At 41.6% G+C, this 12,653-nt stretch overlaps 1 protein-coding gene across 1 annotated transcript; it reads left to right on the forward strand.

Annotated features, from left to right (window-relative positions):
- Positions 1 to 2,987: 2,987 nt before the first annotated feature.
- KRT3 (keratin 3) lies at positions 2,988 to 12,269 on the forward strand. Its single transcript, XM_051963372.1, has 10 exons — positions 2,988 to 3,569; positions 4,713 to 4,933; positions 5,251 to 5,311; positions 5,804 to 5,899; positions 6,896 to 7,060; positions 9,213 to 9,338; positions 9,920 to 10,140; positions 10,441 to 10,475; positions 11,580 to 11,786; positions 11,844 to 12,269. The coding sequence occupies exons 1-10, from the start codon at positions 2,988 to 2,990 to the stop codon at positions 11,972 to 11,974; spliced, it is 1,845 nt and encodes a 614-aa protein (XP_051819332.1). The 3' UTR covers positions 11,975 to 12,269.
- Positions 12,270 to 12,653: the final 384 nt, after the last annotated feature.

The following is a 12,653-nucleotide window of genomic DNA, read 5'->3' on the forward strand; positions in this document are numbered from 1 at the left end:
GAGAATTTCTGGAGCCTTGAAAGACATGACAAGATCACACAGAAGCCAACAGAGCTAACTCCTGCTGGTCCCCCCTTCTCACAGATGTCTATCCCAGCCTGGATGGGAGTTCTCTCTGCCTATCTCACTTTACCTGCTAGGCAGGGGCTGAACACATAGGGCAAGGCAGAGAGCAGGAGGAAGAAAGGGAAAAGGAAGAGACACAAAAGACTTGGCTAGCCCTCTGTATGTCTAATCAGCTCCTGCATAATGAAATAATGACTAAATTGGCATCTCCTGAGTGTCAGCAAATGGTCCAAGATGCTTACTAATGAGACAAGACTGTAAGCTCCCAGGATGCCAGCTTTGGAAGGAACCTGAAACCCAATACCTTGTTTTACAAATGAGGAAAATATGTCCCAAGAGCAAAAGGTCACATAGCAAATTAGTGAATGATTTGGACCTCCGGACACTCAGGTCAATGTTTTTGAAATACTTCATTTTCTACTTCTTATACTCTTGGTAGGTTTCTGATTTGGAACTGGAATTCTTAACCAGGGGACCATAGATTTCATGGAGATCTGAGAATTTGGATGGGAATGAAGATTATATCTTTAATTTCATTTACCTCTAATTGAAATTTAGTGTTAACTCCAATTATTTAAAAACATGATTTTGAGAAGGGATCTATAGGTTTTGCCAGACTATCCAAAGGGGTCGGTGCCACACAAATAAGGGGATTTGTCCAAATCTCTGATTTGGAGGAAGCTCATTTGCTTTTTCTCTAATCTCTAATCTCACTGAGAGGATAGGAGTTTGTTGTCAAGCAGTGGGGACTGAGCTTAGACATAAGGAAGAACTGCCAGCCATAGGGATAGGTAGCTACAAAAAATGGAGGACTTTCACAAAAAATCTTTCTTCACTGGTCTGGAATAGCTGAAGTAAGGTCCTGCCTGGCATAGATAACACCTATACATGTTAGATGTCTAACTAGAGGAATCTTTGATATAATGGAAACTGTCAACAAGGAAAACATTTCACTTCTTCAGGGAAGAGGGTCTTAGAAGGTCCCTGCCTTCTGTTTAACACGGTTTATCTGCTTCCATGGGAGATAATGGAGGAAAAGTCTGCAGGAGCAGGCTTTTAGTTAGGTTCATTCCTCATATTCTTTCCTCAAGAATATTACAAAATGAGATAATATTTTAAAGTGGTTAGCACATAATGCTTATTTAATAAATACTTGTTCCCTCTCCCATCCCTTAAACACAAGCTTTCAAAGATGATGTTTTATCGCGAGGAATGGAGAGCCAGAGATCCGAGTCAAGGAAGAATTGCTTTGCTTCTGTGTTCATAAGGTATCATAAAGACATTTTAAATGGTTATCAAGGTAGAGTGAGAACCCATCTATTTTCAGAAAGGAAATTTATCTGGCCCATTTTCATTTCTTTGGGCATTCGGAGCTCATATCCTTTCCTGGTTCCCTATTTCTCAGTGCCAGAACTTGTGGCTGTTTACATTATATCCAAAATATCTGTACAAAAATAAATTTTAAAAATTCAATTTTATTTCACATTATTCTCTTGTAAGTGTTCTATTTATGCTCCAGTCAAACTAGCTTTCCTTCTGTTCTGCATACTCAATATTTCATTTTTTCCTCCATGCTTTATACTTAGAATACTCTCCCTCTTCACTTTCTGCCTTGTGAGACCTCTAGCTCCTTTCAAGGTTCAGTTCAAATGGGATATTTGGAAATACCTGGATGATTGAATTAGGTTGTAATGGAATTCAGTTAAATGGCATTCAACTTTAGAAATATTTATGGAATACTTATCATATGCCAGGGATTGTGTTTGGTCCTAGAGAAACAAAGTAAAAAATGCTTAAAATATTTAAGGATTTGACATCCTATTATACAAAAATAAATATGATATATTTACAATTCAATTCAATAAGCATTTATTAGACAATTACACTACGCTGCTTTACCAAAATGCTAAGTACTTTACCAAAAAAAAATAAAGAAATTAGGGAAGGGGACTTCTGCATGAACAACTGGGCAATCAGAAAGTCCTCTTAGGACGTGACTCCTGAACTGAGCTTTGAAAGGAGTTTGAGGATCCCATGAGGCTGAAATGAAGAGACAGCTTTCTAGGCATAGAGAATGGAGATAAAAGATGAAACAATGAGGTGGAGAATGGTAAACAGTGACTGAAACACAGTTCACTTGAGGGGGAATCAATGTGAAGTTAATTGAGAAAAACAGATCGGAATCAGATTATGAAGGAAAGAGTATTTCTCTGAATTAGGCATCAGAGCAATTCCAGCTTTGCTTTTGATTGCCTGTGTCATTCTGGGCATGGGTAAAATGAGAGGATTGGGTTAAGAGTAACATTTCTTCCAACTTTAGATCTTGTGATCTGGGACCTGTGTTCTCTCCTCCCTCGGGGTCTCTCTCCTCCCTCATCCCCAGAAAGCCCAAATAGGGCTTTGCATATGTGACCCTCGAGGGGACCAAGCTCCAAACTCAGATCAAGCTCCCTCCCTATCCTGCCAAATGCTACTCTGGCTGGCTCCATCAGAGCCTCAGGGCGGCTGACATACACAGAGATGGCTTCTTGAATAGCCTGATGTGGATGAGCATGTCTTCTGGGCCCTGAAGAGACAAAGCCCAAGAGATGGCCTTGCCCAAGCGTGGGGCAGCCCTGGGAGTCACCATCTCCTCCACCCGCTCCAGGCAGCCCTGTCACCTTAACACTTTTACCATTTCAGATTATTTTCAAGGTGTGTTTGGGAGTTTGGAACAAACTTATTGCCTCCCAGGCAAACCCAGCCCATGAATATTTGGGATTAATTATCTCTCCCTCATTTGAGCCTAACAACCTCCCCAAACGTATATAAAGGGATTTGTGCTGCAGAAGTCTTCAGTTCTCTTTCTCTCTGTCTATCTGCCTCTCAGTATTACTGCTCTTCCTGCCTCACTGCTTTCCTTGCCATCCAATCCATTTACCATGAACAGACAAGTCTGCAAGACCTCAGGTGGAGGGAGCCATGGCTTCTCTGGCCGCTCTGCCGTGGTCTCTGGCAGCAGCCGCATGAGCTGCGTGGCCCGCACAGGGCGCTCTGGCGGAGGAGCCTGTGGAGCGCGTAGTGGGGCAGGTGGCTTTGGCAGCCAAAGTCTCTACAACCTGGGTGGCAACAGGAGCATCTCCTACAGCGTGGCTGGTGGTTCCAGGGGTGGAGCCTTTGGCTTTGGTGGTGGACGCAGCAGCTGTGGAGGCGGCTTTGGAGGAGCTGGTGGCTTTGGAGGAGGTTTTGGAGGTGGCTTAGGAGGCTTTGGAGGTGGCTTGGGAGGAGCTGGTGGCTTTGGAGGGGCTGGTGGTTATGGTGGGCTAGGTGGCTTTGGTGGCCCTGGTGGCCCTGGTGGTTTTGGCCCTGGTGGTTTCCCTGGTGGGATCCAGGAAGTGACTGTGAACCAGAGCCTTCTGCAACCCCTCAATGTGGAAATCGACCCTCAGATTGGTGCTGTGAGGAGCCAGGAGAGGGAGCAGATTAAGACCCTCAACAACAAATTCGCCTCCTTCATTGACAAGGTGACACTTTGACCCAGATTTCTTTTTCCTAGTCCTCAATGTGAGGGACTTTTGCCTAGCATTCAGGGAACTGGTTCTGGTACATTTCTGTACCAGAAATACTGGGTAGCAAGAGTAGGGGGAGTGACAGAATAATTAGAGGGATAGTGGTTGAATTCATATAATCATAGCATTTAGATCTGGAGGGACCTTAAAGTTCATGTATAGATTTTTTATTTTACAGATAAGGAAAGAGAAGAAGTGACTTGTTTAGGATCACTTAGATATTCAGCATTTGAACTGAGACCTGACTCCAAATCTAGCATTCTTGCCTAATTCATGACCAATGATCTTGCTGGATTGAGGGGGTGGTGGGGGGTAGATGCATAATCAGGTGAAGAGCAGAATTTAGACAAACAATGTTCTGGTGAAATCTGACCTGTGTCAAAATTGTGCCATAAGGGGAAAACCTTAAATGTGCAGTATATCTTAAACCTAATATTTTTCTTCTTGTTAATGATTAGCTTTTGGTGATATGTATATTTTAAGAGTTGGTTTTGTCAGAGGTTTGTCAGAGGGAGACCTGGTATTTCAAAGACTCTTCTGAGGCCAATGTGATTTGACCTCTCCCAGGGTCTGAGTGGAAACAGGGTTTGCCTTTCCCAATATAACATGTCAATCATCATTATTAATACTATTAGCCCTGCAGACACACCCTCATCAAGAGTTTTCAAAGAACTCTGAGAATGAAGTGTGTGTATTTTAACATAGTCTGGTAAATTTTTGCTAATGAATCACAGAGTTCCCAGGGGTGGCAAAGATTTAATTCATCCATCCTTTTGCCTCTGAGCAGAACTGATTTTCATATTTTAGCAAGAACACTGAGTTTGCCTTAAGAAGACTTGGGTTCAAATTGACGGTCGCTTATAAATCATTACTTACCTCCTCTCAGTTTCATTGACTCTAAGACTAAATAGTTGAACTAAACAATTTCTACGATGCCTTCCAATTTCAAAAAATACCCAGAATTTTCTCTGCTTGCCCACTATAGACAAGAGTCCTGGACTTGTGGAATTGCCCAAGCTAAAGATTCCAAGTCTTTCTTCTTTCTTCTCTCCCATAGCAATCTGGTAACCTGAGGTTATTTCTCCTCATCCTCTGCAGGTGCGGTTCCTGGAGCAGCAGAACAAGGTTCTGGAGACCAAATGGAACTTGCTCCAGCAGCAAGGTGTCAACTCTGTCACAGGCACTAATAATCTTGATCCCCTTTTTGAACGCTACATCAGCAACCTTCGGAGGACTCTGGATGGGCTCCAGGGAGAGCGAGGGAAATTGGATGGAGAGCTGAGGAGCATGCAAGAACTGGTGGAAGACTTCAAGAGGAAGTGAGTGCCCCAAACCAGGAGGTTTCTCTCCTGATGGTTTAGCAGCAAGATATTGATCAGAATCAGGATTTGAATTCAGGTTTTCTCAGTCCAAATCTATTATTCTTTTTACTATAGCATAGTGCCCCCTTTCCCTGATTCTCTGAGAAGACTTAAGCTGAGTTTATATTTCCCCATCTGTAAAATATAGATGGTAATACTTACAAGACCTATCTTATGGGGGTGCTGTGAGAAGATTACTTTTGGAACTTTAAACTGCTATGTAAATGTATTATTATTATGCTAAACACAGTTCTGTTTCTCTTTCATCTCTACAGATATGAAGATGAAATCAACAAACGCACAGCTGCTGAAAATGAGTTTGTGACACTTAAAAAGGTAAATGAGGAATATGTTTTATAATTTAAAAAAAGAGCAAAAAAAAAAGCTGAGTGAGAAAGGCATGAGATTCCTACATCCTGAGTCATAGACTTTGTGTGTGTGTGTGTGTGTGTGTGTGTGTGCACATGTGTGTGTGTGTGTGTGTGTATGTGAGAAAGAGAGAGAGAGAGAGAGAGAGAGAGAGAGAGAGAGAGATACTGGGAGGTTGGGAGGACATCTCTCTCAATTCCTTCCCCATTATACAACTGAGAATTAGTTAGAAAACCTGGTTTGTTCCCTTCTCCAAGATCAAGGATTTCATTAATTTCTTGGTCTATAAGAAGTCCTCCTGCCTCTGATCAAAGTATTCTTGAAAGGTCACTAAAAGAAATAAGAGTCTCTTATATTCAATCCTTCCACAACTAATTCTCATCCTTTTTGCTGAATTTACAATTCATTGGCTAAGTAGTATTATAAATGGGTCCCTATTGTGATTCTTTTTTTCTCCAGGATGTGGATGCTGCCTACATGAACAAGGTGGAGCTTCAGAGTCGGGTGGACAGCCTGGTTGATGAAGTCAACTTCATTAGGGCTCTCTATGAAGCGGTAAGGATGCTTCCTGTTTTCTGAAGTAGAGTACCTTCAGATACCCTGTTATCTTAAGCGGTCTCTTCAGACTTGTGCTGGGGAGTCTGCAGAATACTCTCATGCTGTCATTGCTCCAACTTCTTTGTCACTGAATCCTGATTTTAAATCTGAGATAGGAAATAACAGAAATTGAGGCACTCAAATCCCCACCTGCTTATTTTTCACTCTCAATTAAGTGCCCAGTTTGTATTGAACAACTATATGCTTGGCACTAGGGGTATTGGCTCCCCACTAGGAGTTTACTATTCATGCAATAAGCATTTATTAAACACTGACTATGTGCTAGGTCTGCTTATAGACACAAAGATAAAAAATTAAATAGCTCCTTTCCTTTATAAACTTACTTTTTTTTTGGAGAGATAAGATGGATCCATATAAAATTAAAACCCATCAGCAACATATAAATTAAGGAATAAGTAGAGTTTACTAGATTGTATGATTCATGAAGGCAGGAAGTGGATTTTAGCTAAATTCTGTATGTCTCTCCCACATTTAAATAGTGCTTTGTACACAATAGGTGCTTAATGTCTGCTCATGGAATTGTTAGAACTAATTTTGTACAGGAACTTGAAAATGAAAGGGATCAATATGGATTGGAGTAGTCTCAGAAGGCTTCATAGAGGCTAAACCATGAAGAATGGACAGGACTGGAAAAAATAGAAAGGAAAAGGAAAGATATTCCAGGACAAGGAATAAGGCAGAGGAGCTCAGAGGTCTTTGTTCTTTCTGTGAAATGGGCCTCAGGGAAATCAGATTGTATAGGTTTAGCAGAAATGTAGAAATTTGACGGCAAGTCTATTATTAACAAGATTGGACTCCCTCCTAGTCACATGAAGTTTCCCTAGATTGAAGGAGGACTCTGAAGTGTGAACTGGAGTTCTTGGAGCAGAGACCTTCCATCCCACACCAATTTCAGAACCTCAGTGATTGAGCAGGATAATTTCTACCCTACAGGAACTGAACCAGATGCAGACTCACGTGAGCGACACTTCTGTCATTCTCTCTATGGACAACAACCGCTCTTTGGACCTGAATAGCATCATTGTTGAGGTCCAAGCACAGTATGAAGAGATGGTTGAGAGGAGCAAGGCAGAGGCCAATGAACTGTACCAGACTAAGGTAAGTGTCAGGAATCTATCCCAGTTAGGAGACCATTTGCAGTCTAACCTAAGGTTCTGTGGATAATTTATCTTTTTGGGGAGAAGTTTCCCTTTCTTGATCTCTAATGTCTTCATACTATTGCCCATCGATTCCTGAAGTACACCTCCACCCCAATTCCCCTTGTTTAGTGGCAAGAATTTGCCTTTTACAGGGAAGGATGCATCTTTTCCTGGTTATATTGCACATAAATGACTTTAGAATTCCATGAAGTTTTATCAGAGTGAAAAATGTCTTTATCCTGCAGCTTGGAATGAGTATAGAGCACAGATTCTTTTTTCTTTATTTAATTAAAGCTTTTTATTTTTCAAAACATATCCATAGATAATTCTGCAACATTAGCCCTTGTGTTCCAATTTTTCCCCCCTTATCCCATCCTCCTCCCTAGATGGGAAGTAGTCCAATATATGTTAAATGTGGTAGAAATATGTTAAATCCAACATATGCATATGTATTTATATAATTATCTTGCTGTACAAGAAAAATAAAATCAAACCAGAAAAGAAAATGATGAAGAAAATAAAATTCAAGCAAACAATAACAAAAAGAGTGAGAATGCTATGCTGTGAACACTCAATTCCCATAGTCCTCTCTCTGTGTGTACATGGCTCTTTTGAGCACAAGACCATTGGAACTGGTCTGAATCATCTCATTGTTGAAGAGAGCCACGTCCATCAGAATTGATCATCATATAATATTGCTGTTGCCATGTACAATGATCTCCTGGTTCTGCTCATTTCACTTAGCATCAGTTCATGCAAGTTATTCTCTCTCTTTCTCTTTTTTTTAAATAACTTTTTATTGATAGAACGCATACCAGGGTAATTTTTTACAGCATTATCCCTTGCATTCACTTCTGTTCCAATTTTTCCCCTCCCTCCCTCCACCCCTTCCCCCAGATGGCAAGCAGTCCTTTACATGTTGAATGGGTTACAGTATATCCTAGATACAATATATGTGTGCAGAACTGAATAGTTTTCTTGTTGCACAGGGAGAATTGAATTCAGAAGGTATAAATAACCCGGGAAGAAAAACAAAAATGCAAGCAGTTTATATTCATTTCCCAGTGTTCTTTCTCTGGGTGTAGCTGTTTCTGTCCATCTTTGATCAATTATGGCTCTCTTTATCGAAGAGGTCCACTTCCATCAGAATACATCCTTAAACAGTATCGTTTTTGAGGTATATAATGATCTCCTGGTTCTGCTCATTTCACTCAGCATCAGTTCATGTAAGTCTCTCCAGTCCTCTCTGTATTCATCCTGCTGGTCATTCCTTACAATAATATTCTATAACATTCATATACCACAATTTACTCAACCATTCTCCAATTGATGGACATCCTTTCATTTTCCAGCTTCTAGCCACTACAAACAGGGCTGCCACAAACATTTTGGCACATACAGGTCCCTTTCCTTTCTTTAGTATCTCTTTGGGGTATAAGCCCAGTAGAAACACTCATGCAAGTTATTCTCAAAGCCTTTCTGAAATTGTGCTTATCTTTTCTTATAGAACAATAATATTTCATAGCATTCATATACCATGACTTATTCAACCATTCTCTATTTTCAGTTTCTTGCTACTACAAAAAGGACTTCCATAAACATTTTTTTCTTTCTCTTCTTTAAGATAGAGCACAGATTCTTAACCCAGGACTCATGGACAGATTTCAGAGAATGTGTGACCTTGTATGGGAAAAGTGCATCTTTATTTTCTATTAATTTTGAATTGAAATTTAGCATTTTCTTTAATTATAAATGTAGGCAATCATTATTATCCTGATAAGGGATTCCCTCAATCTGTCAAAGGAGTCCAAGGTAAAAAAAGGGGTGAGAATCATGGTAGAGAGGATCTTGTGTGCATGAAACAAAGGAGAAGGGAGAAAATGGGGAAAAGATGACAAGGTTATTTGATAGAGATAGGAAAGCTGGACACTCTCAGCAGTTCTGTTTGCCTTTGTCAACAAAATTATGCAAAGTCAGAGGAACATATGTGCAAAAAATAAAGGCAAAATGGACCTCCCTGGCTCAGGGACTTCTCCACTGGCCAGCATGTGATCAAGTACAAAGACATGTCTCTTCCTGAAACTCAATACATCTACTCTTATTGTCTCTAGCTAGGAGAATTGCAAACCACAGCTGGCAGGCATGGCGATGACCTGAAAAGCACCAAGAGTGAGATCATGGAACTCAACAGAATGATCCAAAGGCTTCGGGCTGAGATTGAGAATATCAAGAAACAGGTGGGTCAGAGTCTCGTTAGATGTTGGAGTCCATGATCCTAGAATGAAAAAAGCCTCCAGAGACCTTCTCATTTAAAATCCTGGCTTGTCCAATAATTCTAGATGTTTTCTTCTCAAACATCTTTCAAATAACAAAGGAAAGAGCAACTAACAAGATGGCACAGAAATAATGGTGATATTGGCATTTATGTTGCTATCTCCAGATTCTTCATTTCCATCTCTATTTATCTTTTGGTTTTTGTCTCTTCCTCCCTTCCTATCTCTCTGTCTGTATCTGTCTCTCTTCCTATTTCTTTGTGTCTCTATCACTCTCTGTCTCTCTCTCTGTTTCTTTCTTTCTATCTCTCTGTCTCTCTTCACTTTGTCTTTGTCTCTCTGTATCTGTCTGTCTCTTTCTGTCTCTCTTTTTGCCTTTCTTTGTCTCAGTCTCTCTCTGTCTCTCTGTCTTTTATCTTTTTCTCTCTGTCTCTGTCTCTGGACAATAGAGGCATTCGGATTTAAATCTCAATTTTCTTCAAGTACCTTAAATTGGGATATAATTCCTGTTCTGATGATCTTTTCACCTGTGACCTCTCCTTTAGAATGCCAACCTGCAGACAAATATAGCTGAAGCTGAGCAGCGTGGGGAGGTGGCACTCAAGGATGCCCAGGCCAAACTCCAGGGAATGCAGGCTGCCCTGCAACAGGCCAAGGATGACTTGGCCCGCCTGTTGAGGGACTATCAAGACCTGATGAATGTGAAATTGGCCCTGGATGTTGAGATTGCCACCTATAGGACGCTGCTGGAGGAAGAGGAATACAGGTGGGTAATCTTCTCTGGACCCTAAACAAATTGACTATAAGTATTGGGGAGTAGCTGCTTGAACAAGGAGGCTCAACTGTTAGATAAACCTTGCAAAGAAGTTCTGACGTTTGTTAGCTTCCTCTCTCTTTTCAAGTTAGCCTTTGCCCTCTCAATCATTAGTCCCCAAGGAATGATTTGCCAGGTTCTTGAATTCAGCTTGGACTCCCAATAATGGTGTGATATTTTTCACCCTGTCCATGAAATTTAAAGATATTTGCTATATAATTGAATCTTCTTTTTTTCTACTTCTCCTTATAGGCTGTCTGCAGATTTCCAGAACCCTGTGAGCATCTGTAAGTAGCCAAAATTAGGATAAAATGGACAGTAATTCTAAATTCTTTATTATCTATTAATGAAGGGGAGCAATGGAAACCCAAAATTCATTTCTAGGAGAATGCATGCCATTCTGGAGACATCAAATTGATTTTCTAAATTCGGAGAAAAGAATTTCATGAAGTATTAAATATATTTGTTTCCTACCTTTCTTTTTTTTTAATATCTTTTTATTGATAGAACGCATGCCAGGGTAATTTTTTACAGCATTATCCCTTGCATTCATTTCTGTTCTGATTTTTCCCCTCCTTCCCTCCACCCCTTCCCCCAGATGACAAGCAGTCCTTTACATGTTGTGTTTCCTACATTTCAAATGAGATAATATATTCAAAACAATTGGCAAAATTTAAAGCACTATGTAATCCTCACCTGCAAAATGAAAGAGTTAGGTTAGATGATCTTTGTGGTCCTTTCCCTGGCTTTCTCTGACCCCTAGCACATAGTCTGCTGCTTGTCTCAGGGGCAGGCTGAACTGGAGTTAGAGAGATTCCAGCCTGGGATTAAAGCTTTTTGGTGGGTAAAGTCACATACCAAGATGGAGAGCTAGATGATTCTGGGATTTAATTATTAGATAATTCATTGTAGTTTAACAACATGGAAATGAATTAATTATAAAATTATTACTCCATATGAAGGCATCAAATACTAATTGTAAATGGCCATTATATCATTAAATAGCATCATAAGATTTAATCCTGGATGGGACCTTAGAAAGTACAACCTAACCTTCTTATCTTGCATATAGCAAAACTGAAGCCAAGGGAAGTTAAATTATTTGTCTAATGGCACATAGCAATAAGAGATAACCGGGATTTGACTCTAGACCTTCCCATTCAGTAGTCTCACCTATATTACAGTACTATTAGCTAATAATAAAATTAAGTAGTGTAGTAGTAGTAACAGCAGCAATAATAACAATAATAAGATAAAGATGATGATGGTGGTCTTGGTGTTGGTGATGAGAAAGGTTATCTCTCCTGGCTTGTCAAGGCTGCATGGGATTTTTGGGTGAGCCCTATTTGCAATGACCTTGACCTTCAATTGTCTTCCTCTCCCCCTTATAGCTGTGGTCAGCAGCAGTACCTCTACCTCGGTGTCCGGCGGTGGCTACGGAGGTGGGTACGGTGGTGGCCGAGCGGGCGGCAGCGGCTTCGGCGGCGGCAGCGGTTTCGGCGGCGGCAGCGGCAGCGGCTTCGGCGGCGGCAGCGGCTTCGGGGGCGGCAGCAGCTTCGGCGGCGGCAGCAGCTTCGGCGGCGGCAGCGGCAGCGGCAGCGGCTTTGGCGGCGGCAGCGGCAGCGGCAAAGGCCTCGGCAGCGGCAGCGGCAAAGGCCTCGGCTCTGGAGGGCGCTCCGGTGTCAGCGGGGGTGGGATCAGCTCCGGCAGCACCCTCGGGGGCAGCAGCAGCAGCAGCAGCTCTGTCAAGTACTCTCAGTCATCCGGCCAGCGTTCCTCCAGATAAGCACCCTGGCCAGCTCCGCCGCCCCTTTGGCCTGGGCGCCCTGCCTCCAGCAGTTCTCCTTCAGTCCCTCTGCGTGCGCCTTGGTTGTGGCTCATCTCCCACCCCACCCCGAAGTCGACAGGGCACTGTGCTCTTCTGTATATAAAATACAAATTCCCCCTTTGGCCCACCTATTCTGTCTCCAATAAACTGCATTGTGTTTCACATCAGCTTTCTGAGTTTGCTTCTTATTTATTCTCTCCTTCTAGAGCTCCTTCCAACATTTCCCATCTGGGGCTACTCTATTAACAGTCTTCATTTCTTGGACGTCTTCTATCTGTAAATCCCTTCCCTTATATCACTGACAATATTATTCTTCTAGCACCATTGTACGGACCTTGCTCTTTTCTGCCTAGATTATGTATTTCTGCCAACATGTATTTCTAATACCCCTAGGCTAACTCTGATACTCTGGGGTAATTGGAGCAGCATAGTGTGGTTCAAACATCTGCATTTGAACCATGAATCTACTATTTAACATTGATATGACCTTGAGCAAACAAGTCTCTGGGTCTCAGTTTCTTCATTTTAAAAATGGAGGCATTGAATTAGTTGGTCTCCATGGTTGCCACCAGCCCTTACTTCTATGAACTCATGACTGAAGAGTCAGCTGTCTACTTTTCCAGTCTCCCTCTCTGAG

Source organism: Antechinus flavipes, chromosome 5 (genome assembly GCF_016432865.1).
Source record: "Antechinus flavipes isolate AdamAnt ecotype Samford, QLD, Australia chromosome 5, AdamAnt_v2, whole genome shotgun sequence".
Classification (NCBI taxonomy): domain Eukaryota; kingdom Metazoa; phylum Chordata; class Mammalia; order Dasyuromorphia; family Dasyuridae; genus Antechinus; species Antechinus flavipes.